Source organism: Sinocyclocheilus grahami, unplaced genomic scaffold, assembly GCF_001515645.1.
Source record: "Sinocyclocheilus grahami isolate Dianchi unplaced genomic scaffold, SAMN03320097.WGS_v1.1 scaffold428.1, whole genome shotgun sequence".
NCBI lineage: Eukaryota > Metazoa > Chordata > Actinopteri > Cypriniformes > Cyprinidae > Sinocyclocheilus > Sinocyclocheilus grahami.
In genome coordinates this window covers 918,751-946,608 of record NW_015505607.1, presented here as the reverse complement: position 1 = coordinate 946,608, position 27,858 = coordinate 918,751, and the positions used below count along the sequence as shown (strand labels likewise).

Sequence of the window (27,858 nt, the reverse complement as noted above, 5' to 3'; positions counted from 1 at the left end):
TCTTCACTAAGTTGGACCTCCGCAGTGCTTATAACCTCATCCGAATACGTGAGGGGGATGAATGGAAGACTGCCTTTGTGACCCCTACTGGCCACTACGAGTATCTGGTCATGCCCTATGGACTTGCCAACGCCCCCTCCGTATTCCAGGATTTCATGTACCAGGTGCTCCGGGAGTTTCTCCATCAGTTCGTCATTGTATACATAGATGACATCCTCATCTACTCCCGGAGCCAGGCCGAACATCACCAGCACGTTGCGGAGGTCCTCCAATGCCTGAGAGAACAGCACCTATTCCTCAAGGGTGAAAAGTGCTCCTTCCACCAACCCACAGTGCAATTCCTGGGGTATAACCTTGACCATACCGGTATCCAGATGGACGAGGGGAAGGTGGAAGCTATAACCTCCTGGCCAGAACCCACCACGATTAAAGAGCTCCAACGATTGGAGAACCGGAAAAGCATCATCCCACCTAAGATAATAGTCAGTCCAATCGAATGGAATTCTCCTCCAGTGGCCTCCAACACAGCTCCTAACAATCCGCCGGGCTGTCCTCCAGGATGTCACTACGTACCACGGATAGAGCGCACCCCACTCATTCACTCTGCTCACTCCTCCCAAGGCACTGGCCATCCAGGAGCCAACAACACCCTCTCGCTGCTACGAGATCGCTTCTGGTGACCCAATATGGCAAGGGACGTGAGAAGGTTCGTGCAAGGATGTCCGGATTGTGCCATGTCCAAAAGCCCGCGCCATTTACCATCTGGCAAACTCCTTCTCCTTCCAGTGCCAAATCGCCCCTGGTCACACCTAGGAGTAGACTTTGTCATGGACCTACCCCCCTCTGAAGGGAACACATACATCCTGGTGATTGTTGACCGCTTCTCGAAGTCATGTCGCCTTCTGCCCCTCAGAGGTCTCCCCACGGCCCTATAAACTGCTATTCAATCGCGTCTTCCGATACTATGGACTTCCTGAAGACATTGTTTCCGACCGGGGACCCCAGTTTATCTCCAAAGTATGGAATGCCTTATTTAACCTCCTAGGTGTGACCGTAAGCCTCTCGTCCGGATACCATCCCCAATCGAATGGTCAGACGGAGAGGAAGATTCAGGAGGTGGGGCGATTCTTACGAACCTTCTGCCATGGCCACCAGGATTCCTGGAACCAGTTCCTGGGCTGGGCCGAGTACGCCCAGAATTCCCTGCACAGCCTTCTACTGGTCTCACTCCCTTCCAGTGCGTACTCGGGTTTCAGCCGCCACTGTTCCCCTGGTCCGGGGAGCCTTCTGATGTTCCGGCGGTAGACTTCTGGTTCCGGGAAAGCGAGAGGGTGTCGTGTCAAACCTCTTCCGTAACAGCACTAAGTAGTAAGCAAATATTGCTTTACCAACACAGCTGGAAAGATGTGCTTTATCTTGCTGAATTTGACTTTTTCATCATTTTTAATATATCAGTATTGTTTTAGTGTGTCTCCACGGAGTTAAAATATTATATGCACCTTTACTGTGGGTCTTGAATACAGATCGCACTGCAGAAAAGCCCATAAAGATGATTTTATACTGGGAGAAGATGTGCAGCGAGTCATTGTGCTGCCCAGCATGTAACGAGAGGCTCGTTAACACGGTCTCCTATCTTACTCAAGAGTAATTACGGTCTCATTTTGCTTCCTTTTGATGTTGTTTTTACCTCTCTCTGTTTCTATCTCACACCTACAGTCCGTTTCAAGGTCTTAAGCAACAACCACCTCCAGATCCGCGGCATCAAAAAGACAGATGAGGGTGACTACACCTGCGAGGGCCGTATCATGGCCCGGGGAGAAATTGACCTCAGGGTCATCAAGGTCATTGTCAATGGTGAGGACTCAATCTCAGAGCCACCTGCTTTGTTACCTCACATGTTTTATACACATCTTTATATACATTTACACCAGTGTTTCTCTACAGAATTAAACAGTCTGACTTTTTTCTTGTAAAAACAAGATACATTTGCTTGAGATGCTAAATTGCATGTTATAATTCATTAATTGTAATAAATATTAATAATTCATAAAACATAATTCATTATTAGACTTGAATTCATTGGGTGACCTTTTTAAATACAACTTTTAAACTTTTGTGAGACTTATACCTTATTTCCTAGAACATAATCTTATTTTGCTAAAGTAAATCTGATATTTTATTATTAGAACATTTTAGAGATACTTCAAAACAATACATAAATGCTAAAAAAGAGGGTTTCTTTTTATTTATTTATTTGCAGTGTGTTGGCTTTGTATTTTAGCTACAGTATGTAATAGAATATTTTCTCCCAAAAAGAAAATTCTGTGTTTATTAAAGTCTTTCCAAACCCATATGCTGTTATTTTGTCTAGGGAACATAAAAGAAGAATGTTTCATAAATGTTTGAAGTGGTTTTTCCCGTAATACAGCAGTTCTGAAGCCATCCGATAACTTTATGTGAGGAACAGTCTAAACTTTTGCAATATTATTCAGTTATGACTGGCTTCAGAAAACTACTTTTATAATGTTTTATCTGTTTCTTTTATGGAGCACATGGTTACTATGAACTGTCCTTAAATGGAAATGAGTTCCACAGATTAAAATTACAGCATACAGATTTGGAACGAAATCAGAACGAGTCGTATTGTAATTTTTGGGTCGTCTGTCTCTTTAAAGAGTCAGTATTTACCAGAATGTTCTTTTCGCTTTTCTCTTCTTCTCCCAGTTCTGCCAAGTATCAGGACGCGCTACACTGAGCTTAATGGCACTGCAGACATCAACCAGGCCATGACGTTGGCCTGTTACGCAGATGGCTACCCAGAACCCACCGTCACGTGGGCACGGTACGTGTCATTCATCACCCTTTCTTTTTTAGGGGCCCTTTATCTGTTTGTGCCAAAACAGCGCCAAAAAAGTTCAGCCAAATCTCTGTAGGGAATGCTAAGCTTTTCCCCGAATCCAGGGAGGGAGAGGGATCAGAGTTATTGGAGCTTGTAAACTAAAAGTGCTGTGAATGACAGAGGCACCGTTTCATCCTTTCAGCTGCCGTTAGCCGTGGCAGCTAAAGCAGCTGGTGGCTTTCAGCATGGCTTTACCTCAGAACTCCAGTGACTTCTTTAACCAAGTCGTGACTGGCACGCGAATAAGAGGACGAGATCGCATCATGTCTGACTGTTGCCTCGGGAGAAGGAGGGATAAGAGCGCTCGCCACAACCTCATTTATTTCCCTCCTTCACTGACAGTGCTGTCACTCGGGTGCCATTTGAAAATGTCGCTCAATTGCTGCTGTTACAAGCAAAAAGAGCAGATATTCAGATCCAAACTTTGCATGACTGATTTAGTGTCACAGGGAAACAGCTCACAGCATTCTTCCAAATAAAAAAGCCCATCAGCTTGATGTTTCTGGCCATCAGACATTATTTAAACCTTTTTATTGGCTTCAAGACAGGAACGTGTCAAGAAACCAAAGATGACAAAGCAGATCCGCTTTTATTTTTCTCCAGCTTCTTCCTACACTATCAGCATCATGAGAAGCTGTGCACTGCAGGATGAAGAATCCATTTCATGGGCAGGCACACTTTCTCTCTGTATTTTCTGGTGTATGTGAAGATGAGGCATCATGTATTCATGACTTTGCTGAGCAAGTAACAGCTTGAAGGCCAAACAGTAAACCTATCCTTTCTTTCGTTCTTTCTCTCACTCTCTCTCTCTGCCTTGCAGAGGTAATATCGTGCTGGAATCAGATGGAAAGTACAGTTTGAATGAAGATGGGTCAGAGTTGACCATCAAAGATGTCACTAAGCTTGATGAAGGAGATTACCAGTGCATCGCTAGAAACAAGGCTGGAGAGAGGAGCGAGGAAGTCTCACTCAATGTGTTTGGTAAGCTAAAGAATTCTGTCATTACCATTGGAGCTGAACTGAAAAAAAGTGTTTACATATGAGTTACCAGGAAAATGTTCTCTCCATTAGGACCATACAATTTGTCAATTTAAAAGCAAAATGGTGTTATTGCCTTGTGCAATTTATTAAGCCGTGAAATGTTGCAATATTATTAAATGAATATAATGTCATCTGTTATGTCATCTGCTACACTCTGCATGCAAAAGGCCCATAGTGTAGTGTTTTCAGTATCGCAGAGCGGCTCACTCTACAAGTTACTATTCTAATCAAATTTAAAGAGCAGGTCATATGGGTTTTCAAAAAATATATTTTTTGCCATTTGTAATGTAGCTATCCTTCAATGTAAACCGTCTGCAAAGTTGTTAATCAAAAAATGCATGATAAATTTTCTGCCTGTTACCTATATACATCACAAGGTAACACATTTGCATAATCCCCGCCCGGGAAATATGAACACTCTGACCTGTCCACAAAAACTTCCACTAGTTAGTGTGTTTATATCAGGTCGAGAAGACCCTGTGTTTTCAGCCTCACTGGGCATTCAAACACAGTTCCCACACCTGCACCTCAAATAAGTAAATAATAATAATGAATGCTATAAAACTGCTGTCACATCACGTAAAGTACCACATACAAAGTTTAAACTTACCACTGAGAAACGTCCTGATCAAGTCGTGCTTGTGATTTCCGGTTGAGCGACTGCATCAGTATTATCCTCGGACTCATCAGTATTAGTATTATCCTCGCATCAGTATTATCCTTGGTTCGAATTGATAAGGTAATATCGATGCCATTTTTGTAACCTTATAACATCTTTGTTTACAAGTAACCCTCCAAAGCAAAAAAGTTATTATGGTAATGGGCGTTTCGCTTCCGACACACATTGTATATGGAAAGACCAATCACAACCGACTTTGCCAGCTGACCTATCAGAGCAGAGTAGGCTTATGGAAGGGATTAGATTACATACCTTAAGCTCAGAACTGCTTTGAACGAATCATTTCGAAATCATTGAAAAATGATTCTAATATTAAATGTATCTTCTGAGAAAATTACAATGTTTCCTTGAGTCCAAATAAAGACTATATTTTGTGAAAATGAAATATATGAAAAATTTGATATTTGTTATATATGTTGTATAGTAATAATAATAATAATTATTATTATTATTACTATTATATGATTAATCATATAGTAACATACAACACATATAACATCCAAATATTCAAAATATTAATACTACTGCTTGTCACAGATCAGCCAGGTCTCCACACCAGCCAATTCCAGCGCACTCCCTCACCAGACTACTAATCACACGCACCTGCCACTCATCTGCACACTCATCACGCTGGCTTCAAAAGCACACACATCACCTCACTCCAGTGTCCGGTCTCATTTACATGTAAAGGACTTATTTCCAGTCTCTCCTACATACTCCCCAAGCTAGTTCTCCAGTGTCTATCCTGTACTTGCCTCCTGTGATTCTCCAGCGTGTTCTCCTTGTCCTTGTCCTCCATCGTCTCCATGCTTCTCTCACCCACCTGCAAGTGTTTGTGTGTGTGTGCTTCCTCCATTCATCTGCCCATCCACGATCTCCTAGTCCAATAAGACAAAGACTGATATTAAATTCATCATCCTCTCAGCTAAAGTATCATTGCTCAGTTTACTTACTTGATTTCCTGCTGATCCAACGTTGTCAATAAAAATCCTGTTTACAGTCATCCCTGTGTTCTGAGTATACTTCTGCAACACTGCTATTGTTATATATAAACTAAATTTTTAAAACAAAGCAAAAATGTGTCTGTTTTCATGTTTTCTTTTTCTCATTCTTGTTCTTTTTAATAATTATATATATTTTTTTTTATTACATGGTGTGATACAGTATCATAATTGTTTTCCAGAGAACAAAAAATTACAAGAAATATATCATGAAATATGTAAATTGGCTATGACCTTATCATCTTTTAGTTTTGGGTATAATGTGAATACAAGGAGAACTGAATTCCTTTTACTCAGTTCACTTTTTGGTCAATTGAAAGTGATCTGAGTTTTGTTCTCTTAATAAGAACAAGTGTGAATACTCCTAAAGAGTAACTATCACTGTTGAAAAGAGAGCATAGAAAAAGTAAGAGACTTAATATGAAAACAAAAAACATTGCTGCTTAGTTTATACTTTAAGCACACTGTTGATCCTGAGAGCTGCTGTTTCAGTGTCATTCTATGCTTTTCTTCTTTATTATTGTTATTATGTTTGCATGAATATTTTAAATGTTCGTGTCGCAGTTCAAAACGCAATCATAATATTTGTATTTCTCATCATGCATAAGTTTTCTCCAGCCACATTCTCCAGCACTGCTTCAGAGCACTTAGATTAGAGCCAAAGCAAATAAAAGTGAATCAAAGTACTACATTTCATCCATTAAACAAAGTTCCTCTTTTGAATTATAAAATATAACGAGTTGATTAAATATTGAATGCACCCAGCCAGTGAGGCACTCTCTTCTCATTAACTTAAGAGCACTGTTTTGGTGTTATGACCATTGTAAAGGCTCAGTAATTGCATCAAGGAAAATCATTGTTTCTTTTCCCTGAGGAGTGTTTATAGGCCATGTTTTGAGTTCTTGTGTTTGTGTGTCAACAGTGCAACCCAAGATCACGTTCCTAGAAAACCAGACGGCCTCTGAATTGGAGGAGCAGATCACACTAACTTGCGAGGCCACGGGTGATCCCACCCCCAACATCATCTGGAGCTTTGGTCGCCGGGTCTTCACAGAGAATGAGCAGGTGCTGAGGTTGAGGGATCAGGGGTCAGTGGGCAAAACCATTGGTACTAAAGGCCGAAAAATACTGATTGGATTGATATACTGGTAGAAATTTGTATACATTTGACTATTATTTTTGTCATGGTTATATAAAACGTAGCTACATGGTATTAAGTGGGTGTTTCAGTCACTTTACAATGTGGAATGAGAAAGAGCTTGTTTAAAAAAAGAAAATGTCCTTTGTTTGAACCGACCCCTTTTGTTGTTATTGTTGCCAATGCTTTGAAACTTTCTTATATGCACCTATTCTGCTGGGGGTTTTTTTTAAACAAGGATAGGGAAACAGTTGATTTACCTCTAGAATTATTAAGTAACACCTGGGTCAGCTGCGCATTTATATCTAGTAATTAAATATAGTTGGTGAAAGGTTTCTAGTTAGCCATGGAAGCTGTACTGGAATGCCTGATGAGAGACTTGTTTCAGAATCAAAGCAAACGTTTATCATGTTCAATTGAGATGAGAGAGCAAATTTTTTGGTTGGATTAAAATAAGAGATTCTGAGCAGATAAATGGTCTGATGAATATCATTTTCAGTAATTAGCTATATTGATATTCACTACCGTTCAAAACTGTCAAGACTGCTGAATATTCACCTTTGCTGAATGCATAAATTACAGTACATTTTTTAAATATATTCACATAAAAAAAACAGTTATTTTAAATTGTAGTAATATTTCACAATATTACTGTTTTTGTGATCAAATAAATGCAATCTTGGTGAGCATGAGAGATTTCTTTCAAAAACATAAAAAATCTTCCTGACCCCAAACTTTTGATCGGTAGTGTATATTAATTGTCTGGTATTCTTGACTGTTCAGATAAAGGTCCAGCATTTAAATTTGTGAAATTATTATTATTTATTTTTTTTCAGTGTATTTATTTCCTTTACAGTTTTCAGTTTTAAACATTTTCATAAAAATCTGTATATTATGTGTAAGTTCATTCAAAAAGTCTAGTTAGCGCTCCCAGAAGAGGTGTGTTGTCAGTTCCACAAATTGTGTGTTGTATATTGTTATTGACCAGATTCTTTTTATGTTTAATTAATGCATACTTTCTGATTTAATCACCTACCCAGTCAGGAAATACAGCAATTGCACTAGAGGAGTCAAAACAAGAGTACAATACACATTTTTAGGAGTTCTCCTGATTGCTGTTAGGCCTATGCTAGTGAGTAAAAGTGAGTTTTTTTATATCTTAGAAGCGGCAAGCTCACCAGTGCTCAGTCTCACTGGTCTCTCTGCTCTGCTGGATTCTGAACCTCTCTTAAGCTGGCTGCACAAAAAAATCTTAAAAGATTTTAAAAACATGGGAGACCACAGACATGGAGACAATTCAACCGATTTTTAGCCTTATAATCCTCTGAATGCGCACACTAGATGATTAGACCAGACCACGAGACCACACACTTGATGATTGTAGGAACGATTTCACAGTGACACGAGATCTCACGGACACTCGCGAGATCAAACATGACTAGAGAAGAAAAACAAATAGAGGACAATCGATGTTGTCAGCTGGCTCTCCCGGCGCGCATTCTGTTGTACAGTGAAAAACAAAGTATTGAAAAGAATATGGGTGATGTTCTCTGCTTTCATGGCATGTGTGTGGCTGCCAAGTTTCAGCTATAGAAGCATGCAACATCCGGTAGGTGACGCTTGCTCGCTTTCATTGGCTGTCGCGGGTATCACGTCAGAAGCAGCCTGATCAAGAGTCGTAAATATCAAACATGTTTGATATTTACGATTTGAGTTCGGCGACACTCCGTCTCGATCGGGAGCAGTTAAGTAATCGTAATGACACCACACAATAAAGGATTTTTTGGACAAAAAATCGCTTGCAACAAGCCGCGAATCAGGCCACACACCCTGATCTTTCGGGGGTGCAAATCGGGCTTAAAATTGGCCTTAAAATCCTCTAGTGTGCACCCAGCCTTATTTAGTCAAGCACACTACCTAATTAACAGCCTCGAAATACTCTGTCTCAATTTATATTTCATCATAGTACAGTGATCAGAATTCATCGACAGCTGCTAAAAGCTCTTACTGCTTCTCAGCCTGATGGGGAGCCCCTAACCACTTCAAACGTGATTTCTCCTTCCCCTCTCTCAGGTAAACCCAGTGGTTTTCAATCCTGGTCCTGGGGACTCACTGCTCTGCACATTTTGTGTGTCTCTCTTATTAAACACACCTGATTGAGATCATCAGCTCATTAGGAGAGATCCATGAACTAAATTGAGTGTGTCAGATAAGAGAGACATACAAAATGTGCAGAGCAGTGGGTACCCAGGACCAGGATTGAAAGCCACTGGGTAAACCCTACATGTCCAGCCCGTTCCAGTCTTATAGCTAGGAAAATGTGAGTTCATTGTTAGAGGGTTTTGAGCCTGCCATAGATCTCAGTAGGCAGGTGTGAAGTCCAAGCATGTTAACAAGTCTCTGAGGCCCTTTTTGGTAATATTTTAATTGTATGTATCAAATCCCCAAGGCATCGTGGGAATTAATCCTTATATAAAACCCTTCATGTATTATTAGAATATCCCACTGGTCACCCTGTTTTTATGCCAGCAGTACTTGGTAAGCGACCAGTTTGCCCTCCTCCTGCTGGTGGGCTATGTTGTGTAGGTGGGCTGTGAAAAAGCACCTTATGTTTACGTGTACATCTGGCTCACTATGAAAATTATATTTGCGTGACAATAGCCCACCAGATTAGATCCTTCCCTGTGTTTGCATTGTATTATCTCTGGCTAGTCGAGCCAATATTCATAGCTGTCAAAGGGGAAAAAATATTTCCAGCTGTACGGTGAAGGTTTTCTTTGTTTATGATCATTTTTATTGCTGGTTCTCAGCTCAGAATAGCAAATGGATATGCTTTGTAAAGAATGATCATAGTCTTGCTTATTCATGCTGCTCTGATTGATGTCTGACTCTTATTTGACCACTCCTCATGAGTGTTTGCACTTGTAGCATTGTGGTTACAAAAGTGATTACTTTTGGAAATGTGGTTGTTCCATTTAATGAATGTCTACTTAATCTTGTTGTAAACAATGTTAGATTATATGATTTTGTTCATTTTGCTGTTAGGATAGGACTTGAAATGGATTTAAACTACCAAATACACTTAAACTTGTATTTTGGAACACGGTATCCTGGTATCTTAGCTGCTCTAACCAGGTCATTAACTGGTCCATGCTTGTCATTAGCCAGTGGACCAACAAACATTGTTCACCTCAACAAAATAGTTCACCCAAAAATAAAAATTTGCTGAAAATTTACTCATCCAAAGGCCTTCCTAGATGTAGATTAGTTTGTTTTTTCATCAGAACAAATTTAGCATTACATGATTTGCTCACCAATGGACCCTCTGCAGTGAATGGGTGCCATCAGAAGAGTCCAGAGAGTCCAAACAACTAAAAACATAAAAATAATACACAAGTAATTAACATTACTCCAGTCCATCAGTTAACATCTTGTGAATGGAAAAACTGCAGAAACTGTCAAACTATAAGTTGGTAGCTGATATTTTCTTGACCAGCTTGGACTAACTAATATCTTGCTTAGAGAAACCAGCTACTGTGTTGAAAAACACATGCAGCGCTATAATAACCTGAAATTTAGCAGTTCATTAGCACTAATTTTGTTGAGCTGCACTTGTCTCTCACCTCATCTCATCACCTTCTACAAGATGTAGTGATGCTTCATGTTTCTGTGTGTTCGCTGACTGGAACTACCTGTACATTCAAGGATTCCAGCCAGTCAGAATCAAGTATTCAGACAGACAGTCCTATAAGTATATGTGTAAGTGTATGTCTTTCGATGGTTGCCCGAGGATTGCCTTAAGTGAAAAGAGCTGGCAGTGTTTAATGAGGCGTTCCTTAAGTCAATGGGGCCTCATCACCGCTGCCATTAAATGAAGTGCGTGGTATTTAATAGTAACAACGAGCTGTGGTTATTTCTGGTCATGTAAAGCATGTTATTATAGCAAGAACTAAATCCGTTTCAAATAATTTCCATTTAGTTTTTTCTATATCTACAAAGGTACTTGAATAGGCAAAGAGCATGAGGGTTCATCTCAACAAGACCAGCCTGTAATCAAACCAGGGATTTTAGTGGGTGAGCTGGCATATTAATACGAATATGATGAGTCAAGGGCTTGTCTAAAGTCTCCTCAAATTCTGTCCCTCATATGTATTCTGTATTCCCAACCACAAATTTCCAACGTCTGAATAAGTCAGAAATGCACAAAAAGCTCAGAGAAGGCAGAGAACTGTGACTACCAAGTGAGCAGTATCTGAACCGGACTGGAACAAACTGATCTCCCTTGAACTCTCCAAGCAAATGCATTATGGAAGATTCTCTGTCTGTTTTCCATTCTGTCTGTTGGATGAATGGTTATGGCATGAGAGTTCACAGAGACAGCATGTTCTGACATAAGAGGCACGTTTTTGATCATTCATCCAGAAGGAAAGGCCAATAAAGGAAATGAAAGTTCTGTAATCATTTGCGCACCCTCATGTTGCTCCAAACCTCTTTGCTGTTGTTTTTTGTAGTGGGACACGAAATTAGAAATTTTGTTGAATTTGATACAATGAGAGTTTAGAATTTCATCTGCCTAGTCCAAAATATGTTCAAATAAATCCATACGATCCATATGATGCACTATATCCAAACTTTCTAAGGCCATACAATTGCTATGGATGTAAGTAGCAAGTCATTACTTATCTTCATAATTACTTCACATCAAGATTCACTTTCAAATCAAATATGGCAAAAAACAAACAAATAAAGTAAAATTTGCTTTGGGTGGTAACATCTAAATGAACTGCCATTCAAGTCAAAATATATTTACAACATTGTATATTGTGTATATTTTGACTGTATATACACCATTCTTTTTTTTTATGAAATTGCTATAGTTATTCAGCTTGAATGCTTTAAATTGATCAAAAGTAACAGTAAAGATACTTACAATATAAAAAATATATATATTTTAAATAAATACTGTTCTTTAGTACTTTCTTTTTAACAAAAATCTTGAAAAAAAAAAATCACAATTTCCACAAAAACATTAAGCAGCTTTTTTTCAGCATTGCTGATAATGATAAATTTTTCTATTGCACCGACTCTGCATATTAGAATAATTTCTGAAGGATCATGTGACACTAAATACTGGAGTAATGAAACTAAAAATTCAGCTTTGCCATCACAGCAATAAAATACTGTGACGGGGCTGACGAGACGTGAGACGTGTGGATCCATCTGCAAGCTTTTATTCAAGAGACGTGGTATAACAGGCAGGGTCGAACAATGGCAAACAGGTATATGGCAGGCAAAAACACAAGAATAGTCCTAGGGCTAGCGTAGGTCACCGATTGGCATACAGAATCACAGGGGCGAGACGAGAGGGAAAATCCAGGAAAACAGGCAAAGATCAGAAACCACAAAAACAGGCAAGGCAAAAAAAGGAAAACACAGATACTCGGAATGGGGTACAGGCTAAACAATACTCAGCAGAGAATGGTGGTTTGAGTGGGTGTTATATAGTGAATGAGGTGATAAGAAACAGCTGTGTGCAATGAGTGCAATCAGTGCAGTGTGCAAACCGTGCAATGAATGATGGGATATGTAGTCTGGGGTGCTATGCAACAGTTTGTGTTGTGCGAGAGTCAATGTAAAGGAAAGGGTGACCTCTGGTGGTTAAACAAAGTTCCTCTTTTGAATTATAAAATATAACGAGTTGATTAAATATTGAATGCACCCAGCCAGTGAGGCACTCTCTTCTCATTAACTTAAGAGCACTGTTTTGGTGTTATGACCATTGTAAAGGCTCAGTAATTGCATCAAGGAAAATCATTGTTTCTTTTCCCTGAGGAGTGTTTATAGGCCATGTTTTGAGTTCTTGTGTTTGTGTGTCAACAGTGCAACCCAAGATCACATTCCTAGAAAACCAGACGGCCTCTGAATTGGAGGAGCAGATCACACTAACTTGCGAGGCCACGGGTGATCCCACCCCCAACATCATCTGGAGCTTTGGTCGCCGGGTCTTCACAGAGAATGAGCAGGTGCTGAGGTTGAGGGATCAGGGGTCAGTGGGCAAAACCATTGGTACTAAAGGCCGAAAAATACTGATTGGATTGATATACTGGTAGAAATTTGTATACATTTGACTATTATTTTTGTCATGGTTATATAAAACGTAGCTACATGGTATTAAGTGGGTGTTTCAGTCACTTTACAATGTGGAATGAGAAAGAGCTTGTTTAAAAAAAGAAAATGTCCTTTGTTTGAACCGACCCCTTTTGTTGTTATTGTTGCCAATGCTTTGAAACTTTCTTATATGCACCTATTCTGCTGGGGTTTTTTTGTAAACAAGGATAGGGAAACAGTTGATTTACCTCTAGAATTATTAAGTAACACCTGGGTCAGCTGCGCATTTATATCTAGTAATTAAATATAGTTGGTGAAAGGTTTCTAGTTAGCCATGGAAGCTGTACTGGAATGCCTGATGAGAGACTTGTTTCAGAATCAAAGCAAACGTTTATCATGTTCAATTGAGATGAGAGAGCAAATTTTTTGGTTGGATTAAAATAAGAGATTCTGAGCAGATAAATGGTCTGATGAATATCATTTTCAGTAATTAGCTATATTGATATTCACTACCGTTCAAAACTGTCAAGACTGCTGAATATTCACCTTTGCTGAATGCATAAATTACAGTACATTTTTTTTATATATTCACATAAAAAAAAACAGTTATTTTAAATTGTAGTTATATTTCACAATATTACTGTTTTTGTGATCAAATAAATGCAATCTTGGTGAGCATGAGAGATTTCTTTCAAAAACATAAAAAATCTTCCTGACCCCAAACTTTTGATCGGTAGTGTATATTAATTGTCTGGTATTCTTGACTGTTCAGATAAAGGTCCAGCATTTAAATTTGTGAAATTATTATTATTTATTTTTTTTCAGTGTATTTATTTCCTTTACAGTTTTCAGTTTTAAACATTTTCATAAAAATCTGTATATTATGTGTAAGTTCATTCAAAAAGTCTAGTTAGCGCTCCCAGAAGAGGTGTGTTGTCAGTTCCACAAATTGTGTGTTGTATATTGTTATTGACCAGATTCTTTTTATGTTTAATTAATGCATACTTTCTGATTTAATCACCTACCCAGTCAGGAAATACAGCAATTGCACTAGAGGAGTCAAAACAAGAGTACAATACACATTTTTAGGAGTTCTCCTGATTGCTGTTAGGCCTATGCTAGTGAGTAAAAGTGAGTTTTTTTATATCTTAGAAGCGGCAAGCTCACCAGTGCTCAGTCTCACTGGTCTCTCTGCTCTGCTGGATTCTGAACCTCTCTTAAGCTGGCTGCACAAAAAAATCTTAAAAGATTTTAAAAACATGGGAGACCACAGACATGGAGACAATTCAACCGATTTTTAGCCTTATAATCCTCTGAATGCGCACACTAGATGATTAGACCAGACCACGAGACCACACACTTGATGATTGTAGGAACGATTTCACAGTGACACGAGATCTCACGGACACTCGCGAGATCAAACATGACTAGAGAAGAAAAACAAATAGAGGACAATCGATGTTGTCAGCTGGCTCTCCCGGCGCGCATTCTGTTGTACAGTGAAAAACAAAGTATTGAAAAGAATATGGGTGATGTTCTCTGCTTTCATGGCATGTGTGTGGCTGCCAAGTTTCAGCTATAGAAGCATGCAACATCCGGTAGGTGACGCTTGCTCGCTTTCATTGGCTGTCGCGGGTATCACGTCAGAAGCAGCCTGATCAAGAGTCGTAAATATCAAACATGTTTGATATTTACGATTTGAGTTCGGCGACACTCCGTCTCGATCGGGAGCAGTTAAGTAATCGTAATGACACCACACAATAAAGGATTTTTTGGACAAAAAATCGCTTGCAACAAGCCGCGAATCAGGCCACACACCCTGATCTTTCGGGGGTGCAAATCGGGCTTAAAATTGGCCTTAAAATCCTCTAGTGTGCACCCAGCCTTATTTAGTCAAGCACACTACCTAATTAACAGCCTCGAAATACTCTGTCTCAATTTATATTTCATCATAGTACAGTGATCAGAATTCATCGACAGCTGCTAAAAGCTCTTACTGCTTCTCAGCCTGATGGGGAGCCCCTAACCACTTCAAACGTGATTTCTCCTTCCCCTCTCTCAGGTAAACCCAGTGGTTTTCAATCCTGGTCCTGGGGACTCACTGCTCTGCACATTTTGTGTGTCTCTCTTATTAAACACACCTGATTGAGATCATCAGCTCATTAGGAGAGATCCATGAACTAAATTGAGTGTGTCAGATAAGAGAGACATACAAAATGTGCAGAGCAGTGGGTACCCAGGACCAGGATTGAAAGCCACTGGGTAAACCCTACATGTCCAGCCCGTTCCAGTCTTATAGCTAGGAAAATGTGAGTTCATTGTTAGAGGGTTTTGAGCCTGCCATAGATCTCAGTAGGCAGGTGTGAAGTCCAAGCATGTTAACAAGTCTCTGAGGCCCTTTTTGGTAATATTTTAATTGTATGTATCAAATCCCCAAGGCATCGTGGGAATTAATCCTTATATAAAACCCTTCATGTATTATTAGAATATCCCACTGGTCACCCTGTTTTTATGCCAGCAGTACTTGGTAAGCGACCAGTTTGCCCTCCTCCTGCTGGTGGGCTATGTTGTGTAGGTGGGCTGTGAAAAAGCACCTTATGTTTACGTGTACATCTGGCTCACTATGAAAATTATATTTGCGTGACAATAGCCCACCAGATTAGATCCTTCCCTGTGTTTGCATTGTATTATCTCTGGCTAGTCGAGCCAATATTCATAGCTGTCAAAGGGGAAAAATATTTCCAGCTGTACGGTGAAGGTTTTCTTTGTTTATGATCATTTTTATTGCTGGTTCTCAGCTCAGAATAGCAAATGGATATGCTTTGTAAAGAATGATCATAGTCTTGCTTATTCATGCTGCTCTGATTGATGTCTGACTCTTATTTGACCACTCCTCATGAGTGTTTGCACTTGTAGCATTGTGGTTACAAAAGTGATTACTTTTGGAAATGTGGTTGTTCCATTTAATGAATGTCTACTTAATCTTGTTGTAAACAATGTTAGATTATATGATTTTGTTCATTTTGCTGTTAGGATAGGACTTGAAATGGATTTAAACTACCAAATACACTTAAACTTGTATTTTGGAACACGGTATCCTGGTATCTTAGCTGCTCTAACCAGGTCATTAACTGGTCCATGCTTGTCATTAGCCAGTGGACCAACAAACATTGTTCACCTCAACAAAATAGTTCACCCAAAAATAAAAATTTGCTGAAAATTTACTCATCCAAAGGCCTTCCTAGATGTAGATTAGTTTGTTTTTTCATCAGAACAAATTTAGCATTACATGATTTGCTCACCAATGGACCCTCTGCAGTGAATGGGTGCCATCAGAAGAGTCCAGAGAGTCCAAACAACTAAAAACATAAAAATAATACACAAGTAATTAACATTACTCCAGTCCATCAGTTAACATCTTGTGAATGGAAAAACTGCAGAAACTGTCAAACTATAAGTTGGTAGCTGATATTTTCTTGACCAGCTTGGACTAACTAATATCTTGCTTAGAGAAACCAGCTACTGTGTTGAAAAACACATGCAGCGCTATAATAACCTGAAATTTAGCAGTTCATTAGCACTAATTTTGTTGAGCTGCACTTGTCTCTCACCTCATCTCATCACCTTCTACAAGATGTAGTGATGCTTCATGTTTCTGTGTGTTCGCTGACTGGAACTACCTGTACATTCAAGGATTCCAGCCAGTCAGAATCAAGTATTCAGACAGACAGTCCTATAAGTATATGTGTAAGTGTATGTCTTTCGATGGTTGCCCGAGGATTGCCTTAAGTGAAAAGAGCTGGCAGTGTTTAATGAGGCGTTCCTTAAGTCAATGGGGCCTCATCACCGCTGCCATTAAATGAAGTGCGTGGTATTTAATAGTAACAACGAGCTGTGGTTATTTCTGGTCATGTAAAGCATGTTATTATAGCAAGAACTAAATCCGTTTCAAATAATTTCCATTTAGTTTTTTCTATATCTACAAAGGTACTTGAATAGGCAAAGAGCATGAGGGTTCATCTCAACAAGACCAGCCTGTAATCAAACCAGGGATTTTAGTGGGTGAGCTGGCATATTAATACGAATATGATGAGTCAAGGGCTTGTCTAAAGTCTCCTCAAATTCTGTCCCTCATATGTATTCTGTATTCCCAACCACAAATTTCCAACGTCTGAATAAGTCAGAAATGCACAAAAAGCTCAGAGAAGGCAGAGAACTGTGACTACCAAGTGAGCAATATCTGAACTAGACTGGAACAGACTGATCTTCCTTGAACTCTTCAAGCAACAGCATTATGGAAGATTCTCCGTCTGTTTTGCATTCTGCCTGTTTGATGAAAGGTTTTGGCATGAGAGTTCACAGACATAGCATGTTCTGACATAAGAGGCACATTTTTGGTCATTCATCCAGAAGGAAAGGCAATTAAAGGAGATGATAGTTCTGTAATCATTTGCACACACTCATGTTGCTCCAAACCTCTTTGCTGTTGGTTTTTGTAGTGGGACACGAAATGTGAAAATGTGTTAAATTTAATACGAGAGTTTATAATTACAACATCTGTCTTATCCAAAATTGACCAAAACACATTAAAATGAATCCATTTGATTTGTGCGCTATATCCCAATTTTCTAAGGCCATATAATTGCTATGGATGAACTTAATGTACAGTAAGTCATTACTTATCTTCATATCCACTTCACCTCAAGAGCACCTTTCAAATCGAATATGGCACAAAAAAAAGTGCTTTGTGTGGTAACATCTAAGTTAATTTTCATTTAAGTCAAAATATATGTATTTTTTTAATTGTATGCTTTTTAATTGTTTATATACCGTTATTTTTATTTTTTTAAATTGCTACATTTATTCAGCCTGGATGCATGAAATTGATCAAAAGTAACTGTAAAGATATCTACAATGTTACAAAAGATTTCTATTTTAAATGTTGTTCTTTTGAATTTTATATTGACAAAAAATCCTATATTAAAAAAATTAAAAAATCACAAATTCCACAAAAATTACCGTTGCTGGTAATGATACATTGTTCTAGAGCAACGACACAGCATATTAGAATGATTCCTGAAGGATCATGTGACGCTGAAGACTGGAGTAATGGCTGCTGAAAATTCAGCTTTGCCATCACAGGAAGAAATTACATTTTAAGATATGAAATAGAAATTAGTTATTTTAAATTGTAATGATATTTCGCAATGTATTTACTGAATTTTGATCAAATAAATGCAGCCTTGTTGAGCACGAAATACTTTTTCTAAACACTAAAAAATGCAAATGTTCTTTTAAATTATTTGTGTTCTTCAGAAAAAAGCAAGGTGAATAAAAATTATTTTAATTTGAGTGAACTATACTTTTAAAAGCAATAGCTAATAGTTAAACACTGAAAATCACATGTCCAAGTACTGAGCCAAAGGACTTAACTTTAAGTGAAGATGAGAATTCTTCTGTGGAGTCACTGCCCCTTCATTTATCATTTAAGCCGCTCTCACTGGGACCTAGTGAGTTGTCCTTGACACTGCTACTGTATGAATCACACAATCAAAAGAGGCATTGCAGGTCTGCTAGCTTATTGTGGAGTCCAGAGCCAAGCTGCCCTTCTCTAATGATAGTCTCTTAGTGGCACCCCTGCTGATCTGAGGTCAGCATGGTCCATGCTATGACGCTCCTAATGTTTTAAGCAGACTGTGTCTGCACTCAGAACCATTAACACACACCCTGCCAGGATAACCATGTTCACCTGGGGGAAAAAACTACTTTTAAGATTAGATTTTTTTTCTCTCTCTCTTATATGTGACCCTGAATGTTCATTTTTGGATTTAACAATGGACAGATGATCTTGCTGCTCTTTACAGATCAGTGTCATCCCAATGCTGTTTATATGCATGCAGAGTGTAATAAGTCCAGAGGTTTTGTTTTAAAGGTCAACGAGAGAGTCCGTGACCAGGAATGTTCTTGAGAGAAGAGGGTCGAGCTGCCAAGATCGCAGAAGCAGGTGCCAAACACAAGGTTTTAACCCCCTGTAACCTTCTGACAAGCTGTTAGTGGGAGAGTAATTAAATCAATAGAGGAAGAAAGGATGTCAAGCCTCTTTAATACAAGTCAGAATGAAAAAATTCAGATGGACTCTCGGCAGGAAAAGCATAGTTATTTTTCTTTGAGTTATGTCTGTGTTTGCAAAGGCAGACAGTCTACACACATTTTCCTTTTTTTAACAGTTTTCTAAGCCTTGTATTTAAAAATTAATGAGCTAATTATACATTTAAAATAATGAATCAAGTCACAATTGTGAGATATTATGTCATATTGTGAAAAATAAAGTCACAGTTATGGAAGTAATTACTAAAAATCTAGTGTAGCGTTAGTTCTGGCTGGTTACGTTAGTCAAGCTCGCATCAGCTGACTCTCAGCTGATCCCCATCAACCTATGGGAATACGACACCTATCTAAGCATTCATACATAAGGTCCCTCAGTATTATCAGCAGTTTTCGCATTGCTCAATAGCTAATTACCCTATATCATCTTTGACGATAGTGGTCCTGACAGAAGTATTTTTTTTCTATGCCAGAGTTATTGTGGCATCAACTATTTTAATTATACCTGCTCCTAATTGACAAGTAAACAAACTGTGATTGATCACTTGATATATCAATCAAACAATCTCTTCCTGTCTAATTGGTCAGTTCTTTGCTAGAATAAACTGCAAAGTAGACCAGACAGTTGTACTTAGTAAAAAGTCTGGCTCCACAGACTGCTTTTAGCCATCATCCGACAAACGACTCAATTGATATGCATAGACGAAGACCTAAGTGGTTTATAAAATCCTGTCCTTTGTTCATGCACACCAAATGGCCTTAAATATTTAGCTGGAACTCAGCAGACTACAAGTAGTTTCTTTAATCACAAATGTCATTATTCTGCTTGATCAGTGTCAGTGTCAGATTTGATAATGCATCCTGAAATCCCACTTGTCTGCGGCAGATTCCCTTTTAAGCAAATTGTGTGATTAGCAATCAAAATAATAGAACGCTGCCTTCATGAAGAGCAAGCTTTCATTGAGTTGCTGTCGCTCTGTCATAAGTGAAATGGGTAGGTTGTCTGCTATTCATGTCTGTTTGATTTATCAGTTGTTCTAGTCACATCTTCAACAGCCTCTATTGTGAGTCATGCAAATTCTCGCCAATGCAATTCCAGATGGCAACGTCATTGATTGATTTTAGGTTAACAAATGAGTGGAAGGTATAAAAACCTTCACTGAAAACTATTCATCACTGTCCCGTTCAAAGAATAAAGGGATCTGTGTTGTCAAATGGAAGAATGGCTCTCGTTAAGGCTCAAAGCTGCTGCCTGTGACTTATGGGACATAGGCGTAATGAATGTGATGATCACAGTTAGCATCACAGGCAGTAGACCTCGGCAGATTGATGAGCTCTTTGACTTGTCGCTTTAGTTCCAAGGTGTGCATCATTTCATATGTATACCTATTGTGTTATTAATTATTGATGTAGCGTGACACTTTGATGGCTTGTCAGCATGTGGGGTGGGTGGGGGGATGACTTTTCTCATCATTTGTAAGATCATATGCATGTGTCACCTGGAGCATTGCACCTGGATGTCTGAGCATCCACTCATGTTTAAGTCATTTGATTTCCCAGCCTGCAGCTAAATGTGTCCTTTTCCATGCAGTTTGATTGTTGTTCAAATCAAAAAAATGATTTGTCACACTTGATGATGTTTTGATTATGCACTTCTCAACTGGTATCATGCTCTGATACTGGTCATAACAAGGCTAGTTCAAGCATTTTATATAATTACATCATTTTTTTTATTTATAAAGCTTGTTTTTTTATAAAGTTTTTTTAATAAATAACTAGGCATGGGCCAGTATGAGATTTTGATGGCTAAAATGTGTTATTTTTAAATGACTGGGTAAAAAAATTTATAATAATTTTCCGCTGAACACAATATATTTTGTTTTTGAGCAATATACAGAATATTTGGAACAGTAGAATTTGTTTGTTTTCTTTGATTTGTTTCCTAAAAAGAAGAAAAATAAAGACATCTTTATTTAACCTAAATCTGTAATTACAGTTATTTAATTTTAGTTATATAATTCATATACATATCATTTATATCATTTCATATCATTTAGTTACATTATTTCATATACATAATTTGATTTAATAATAACCCAATTTGAAGCAAAAATTGAATGTTCTGACTAGCTTTGTGAAATTACACTACATGCCTGAACGAAGCAAACATCGGAAGCTCTGAATGAGACAGATTCACTCTCTGACAGCAGGAGGCGCTTCTCAAACACCAGATACAGCGTTTCCTTGGTTACCGCTGTAAACAAAGCATCACTGCACTGAAACGCTGCTTTAATATGAACTATACAGAGACGAGATGAAAAGAAAATACCACGTAAACTTTTCTGAAGACAGTCAGTTCTCCTCAGAAACACATTTATATAAACCCCCAAATCAATATTGAGGATTTTCTTCCAATAGTTTGTGCATCATGAACAGTGAGTGATCTGCCTGCTACAATATTTTTCTCTGTGCGTCCGTCTTCAACGTCTCTGGCCTGTGTTAACGGGTATTTACAGACTTCATATCTTCACATAAATTACATTTTGGAAAACGATTGCATTGCAACGCAGTTTGTGCAAGTCCAGAACAGAGACGAGTTGCTTGCAATAAGACAAAAAACAGCCGTTGCCGATCGTGTAGGAAGCTCCTTAAGTTCGGTCATCCTACACACACGTGACTGACCGCTCGCTCACACCAACAGGAGGAGGAAGATCGTGTTACTCTCTACACTGCACTCAACCTGAGGGATTCCTACACTTTCAGTCTTTGAGGAGACATGAAAAACAGCGCATACCACAGGAACGGTATAATGGAAAATATTAGCCTTATATTAATATTATATTAAATTTTCAAATCGTGGTATACCTTGAAACCGGTTATCAGCCCATGCCTATAAATAACTCCAAATAAAATAATAAAAAACGTAACACAAAATAAAAGTATGTTATTATTAACATCTCTATTGCCTGTAAGTATGGTACAATTACTAAAACTTTGAAATTTGTCTTTGATTTGATTAAAGTCAAGTTGTTCAGCTTGGAGCTTCACATGCTGTCTGCTCTGAATAGCGTGCATGTGTGATGCCTGTGTAACTGAGTGCCTACTGACTTTTTTTTTATGGCTTTTTTTTCCATTTCTGTCATGTTTTGCTTTGTGTGTTTGTCCTCCCAGGCTTCATGGACTCGACCTGAGAAACACAAGGTAGGGCTGCTTCAAATGTAGCCAGGATGTTTACTAATCATAGAGAAGCCCTTATCACTGCAGAACATCAAGTGTTGGCTCTCTTCTACCCTTAAAATCCTGTAAACACACATCGCATCTGATCAAATGGCATCCCTAGTCTACAATGATTGTCGTTTCATTTCTTTACATGCAGCATATTGCTCATTATTTTTCTGGATAGCTTCTGTCAACAGAAATGTTGAAGATCCTATTTGGTCTTTCTAAGCTGTGAATTTTTTTTTACTTCGCCTTTCTTAGTAGACCTGTTTTCCTTTACAAATTCCCCTCAGACAAACTTTCTCAAGGGACTGGGGAAGAAAATAAAGAGAGGGTGTTAGAGCAGGGCTTCAAGGGTTGGAACATGCCAGGTTCTTCTTTAGAGTATGAGCCAACACTCAGTGTTCTCCCATAGACTCAGAAAGGGGAATGTTGCAGCACTAAAGCAGACACTAGGACATATAACCAACTCCAGCTTCAGACAACACATGCTTCTGTTAACATAAATATACTAACCCTTACTGGATAAACTCATATGCCACATGTCAGAGATGATTACAGTAACTTTAAAGTCAATGTGAAACCCATTTTACTTCAATAATGTGGTACATTTATGTTAAATAGGACATTTAATGATAAAAAAAAAATGTATGGCAAGACCGTGTTTTATCCATTGGGAGTTGATTGGATTGGGAAAAGCAGGTTTTGTGTTTATGAAAATATTGGTTAACATTATCCAATAGTGACATGAATGGAAAGGGAAAATACATTGTGATTACAGATTACAAAGGCTTTCTTTTAGAAGAAAGTAAATAGGTTAATTTTGATTTCACGTTGACTTTAGCTGTAGATACACAATATGAGCAAGTGATTCCATGCTTGACTCTGAAATGTTAGACTCTTTTACTTGCTTTATTCATCTGTCAGAGAGAGAATTCATCAGTGTCTGCATTGCAGATTAAGAATGATTCAGATGCATATGGATTGTGTGGGAAGGTCTGTTTATCTGATCTGCTGAGATGAAAGGCCACAGTTATGGGATTGCCCACACATCACTTCATGTTTTCAGTCCTCAGGAGGACAGATAAAAAGCACCATGGTTTTTTACACGTGCTAATTTCCTCTGAGTCAGAGACAATGAAATTACTTTATCATAAGTTTTGGAATAATCAAGAGTCTGCAGTACTGAGTTGATGCTTTAAACGAAAAATTCAAGATTACATTCTTTCTACATTATGGGCAGTACTGACTCAAGTGTTGTGTGACTGACAGGCGGCTGTTTTTCAATGCTCACACGTACTGTGTGCATGCTCTGTGAAGTGCGCTCGTGCTTCGCAGTAATGCTACACGCACGAACGGTCAAGCTTTTCTTGTTCAAAATGCTCATCATGCCGAGGTGTTAATATAAACACAGTTGATTATGTCTTTAGTGAATGCAAACAGGTAGAACAAACAAATGGTGTGATATGTTAGAATATCAGATATGCCTTGAAATGTAAATGGACCTGCCACTGTCTATTGTGTTGCTACTATTAATCAATCACAAATTTTAACAGGAAAAAGAGAAAGCCACTCACTGCTCGCAGCTGGATAGCTTTAGTAGTTTTAATATAGAAGAAGAGATAGACCCTCTACAATCAAACATGAGCACAAAGTTAAGCCTGCTTTTCAGACATACTCATACAGAATTAAATCAGTTTTAATGAGTTATATCTAGTAATCATGCAAGATTAAGTCAACCATTTAATTGTTTACATTTCAATAACTTATTTTAACAAATAGGTGTGTTCTTCCAACAAGATCTCAATGTAATTTTATAGATTTTTGTAGACATTTACATACATTTTCATACTCTATATATATACAATGGGGCAAAAAAGTATTTAGTCAGCCACCAATTGTGCAAGTTCTCCCACTTAAAAAGATGAGAGAGGCCTGTAATTTTCATCATAGGTATACCTCAACTATGAGAGACAAAATGAGAAAAAAAATCCAGAAAATCACATTGTAGGATTTTTAAAGAATTAATTGGTAAATTGAGCTCATGAAAAATGGGGGCAAAAACAAAAGTGTTGCGTTTGTTTTTGTTCAGTGTATATATGTATGCATGTGTAACAGTGGTATATATATCAGTGGTGTGCGGTGGTGTTTTAAAATGAGGAGCCAGTTATATATATATATATATATATATATATATATATATATAAATTCATGTTTACACTTAGTGCAAATAGCTATAGATTCTATTTACACCTAATGTTAGCAGGATTTTCTGCTATTTACACTACTTATTGCAAATAGTGGCAATTATCTGCACCTCAGTATTGTAGTACATTATAAAACAGTATGCATTAATAACATATTGAGTGTAAATTATAATTTTAATTCAAATATTAAAAGGATGCCACCTTATTGGGACAATAAAGCCCTCCCTACACATACCCTAACCCTACCTGATACTTTAAGTTAAACTTTTAGATTATTTCCTTCATTATTATTGAAAATACATGTCTTTCCAACGTGATATCTGATTTAAAAAGGTAGAGCAAAAAAGTTCGGCAAAATGCGGATTCGAACTCCGGTCGATCGCGTCAAAAACGACTTCAACACGTACTTCACGATCTGCGTCACTGGAGCTATTATTAAATGATGGTCTTCTGTAATGCTTTGTAATCACACGTTGATGGGCGGAGTTAGTGTAAATAACCTCTGCCAACAAGGCGGGCTATTTGCACTTGTATATAGACACTCTGTTTTTTATTTGTGAACTGATGTTCAGCTGTTCTTTTTAATACTTTTTAATCACAAACATTGTCACAGGCACGAAAATAGGCTACATCTTTCATTTCATCAAGCTGAACACTAAAAACTGACAGTCATCACGTTTTCAAACCATTTCATGTTTAATTTTGACGTGACACAAAGCAGTGATATCTAAGCAGGAGAGTTGTTTACTTTATAATTAGTCAATAACGGCATCATTTTCTTCATTCAGGTCGAGAGCTCGCACGAAAGCAAGAGGTGGGATTTATTACACGAACCAATCACATTCAATCATAACCGATCATATCCAATTATAGCGCGATGGAGGCATTGCCTCCTCTCACGTGATTTTCCCCCATTCATCTCAATGAGCCTTCAGAAAAGTCACGGCATGCTTTAGGGTCTCTGTAGAAAGTCAATGGACCGAAGGGAGGCAAGCCTCCGCTGTAACTTTACCTGCAGGTGTCGCTGTTGGACAGTGTTACTTTATAAAAACGAGGGACTTTTAGACTTTTAAAGGGGTCGTATGATGCTGCTAAAAAGAACATTATTTTGTGTATTTGGTGTAATGAAATGTGTTTATGCGGTTTAAGGTTCAAAAATCACATTATTTTCCACATACTGTACATTATTGTTTCTCCTCTATGCTCCGCCTTTCTGAAAGCGTCGATTTTTACAAAGCTCATCGGTCTGAAAAGCGAGGTGTGCTCTGATTGTCCAGCTATCCAGTGCGTTGTGATTGGCCGAATACCTCAAGCGTGTGACGGAAATGTTACGCTCCTTACCATATTGTGATGCCGTGTCCCGGCCGGAGCGATGAGACAAAAACAATAAAACCCATTATAAACAAGGCATTTGTTGCATCCAGTGGGGACATAATTACGGATTATAATGATTTAAACTGTCTTTTTACACATTTTGTAAACATAAAACCATGTCTGCATTTGTGATCAGAGAAATGACAAACAACAAGCGCTACTCTACACTGCTCAAAACTCACGTTTGAATCATCAGTGTACAATTATTTAAAATCCTCTACTTCATTTTGCTCGCGTCTAGGCCTGTCGCAATAATCAATTAATCGACTTATCGCGCAATATATGTACATGACTTCAATAATTTTTGGTGATGCAATATATCGCCCATTATATTTACTTTAAATATAATTAAATTGAATCATTTTTTTTAAATATATAAAAATTAATGTCACCATGTTTTGTACATTCCACTTGTGCCTGTGTCTTTTGCAGCTTCTCGTACATAATGTGGTGTAGTCATGAGGTGCTAGTTCTAATTTAAAAAATGCATTTTTCTTTTTTTGTACTCGTTACTTTGCACTTTTTGTTAGAAAATGTTTATTTATTATTTATTCAGTTTTTTAAGGTATCTAATATTTTGAGACTTAATTTCCATGATCTAAATATTCTTAAAAATTAAAAGTTTGTTGTCAATTGGAAGTGTGTAGGCCGCCTTGCATTATTATGCTGTTACATTACGATTATATATTCAGTGGCATAAAATGGTCTTTAAAATGGCAATAATAACGCTTATCGCAATTATTTCTGGGGCAATATATCGCACAACAAAAAGTTGTTATCGTGACAGGCCTACTCGCGTCGATTAACCGGCAAAATACCAGAAGTGGCGCATTTCACAGACGAGAATGTATAAAACATATTATTAGTCTGTTTTCCAAGGCTGCATGATATATTAAAACCATTTAAATAATTAAGCATAATTGTGAGTTCACAAACGCTACGATTTAATTAAATAATTATATGTGATGCAGTTCTAATACAGTATATGAGCTTTAATTATTTACATGCGTGTAGGTTGAGTACATGCATCACACAGAGGCTCCGTTCACAGTAGTTCCACAGGAACTGTTATCATTTACATGTGTTGAGCATCTCAAACTGTTGTGAGTTTGGGTTTATAATAACGTTCATCTGGGAACGCAACATGCACCATTTCATCAGATTTGTAAGGTCAATCATTTATAAATCTACGCAAACACAGGAGAAATATATTGTGGTTTCAAAATAAAAGCTCAAACCCTCACTTTTTACCCAGTTTACCCATTTTGATGTCCACATATTCATTTAATTATGGTGGCTATAGCATTTCTGTCCTAAAGAAATGACCAAATATTAAAGATTAAGTGGACATTTGAATGAAATGGTGCTTGGTCAATATTAAACAAGAATTAGATCGCACAGTAATGTGTAAAAATAATCATCAGGCCATTGGCGCCCCCTGCAGGCCTTTGTTGTAATGCGTAATGTACATTAGCTCTATTGTTTATAATACATTATGTATTTTAACAATTTTGTTCAATAAAACCATATGATTTCTTGCTTTTGATACTTTATTTGAACTAATTATTATTGCCTCGTTGCTATTATATTGGAGTGTTTTTGAAGCTGCTGCCACCGATCTGGACGAGCTCACAGAGACTGTAACATCTTATATCAGTTTCTGTGAAGACATGTGCATTCCTACCAGGACTCATTTAATCTACAACAACGACAAACCATGGTTCACTGCAAAACTCAGACAGCTCCGTCAGGCCAAAGAAGATGCTCACAGGAAGGGGGACAATGTCTTGTATAAACAGGCTAAATACACACTGGAAAAGGAAATCAGAGTGGCAAAGAGGAATTATTCTGAAAAATTTCAGTTCTCTTCCAGTGACTCAGCATCAGTGTGGAAAAGTCTGAAAGAAATCATCTCTTCCAGCATCAGTGTGGAAAAGTCTGAAAGAAATCACCAACTACAAGACAACATCCCCCAGCACTGTGGAGAATCAGAGAATCAATGAAGACCTGAATGAGTTTTACTGTAGATTTGAAACTCCCAGTCTAACACCCCACACCCGCTCTGAACATCTCTCCAAACAACCATC

General features: G+C 38.1%; 1 protein-coding gene across 1 annotated transcript in view; it reads left to right on the top strand.

Moving 5' to 3' along the window:
- LOC107551605 (neural cell adhesion molecule 1-like) overlaps positions 1 to 27,858 on the top strand; it is a 50,226-nt gene that overhangs the window by 7,806 nt on the left and 14,562 nt on the right. The window contains exons 4-8 of the mRNA XM_016233271.1: positions 1,717 to 1,854; positions 2,725 to 2,842; positions 3,720 to 3,880; positions 12,639 to 12,781; positions 22,143 to 22,172. Coding sequence (XP_016088757.1) covers positions 1,717 to 1,854; positions 2,725 to 2,842; positions 3,720 to 3,880; positions 12,639 to 12,781; positions 22,143 to 22,172 — 590 coding nt within the window. The remainder of the gene's footprint in view (positions 1 to 1,716; positions 1,855 to 2,724; positions 2,843 to 3,719; positions 3,881 to 12,638; positions 12,782 to 22,142; positions 22,173 to 27,858) is intronic.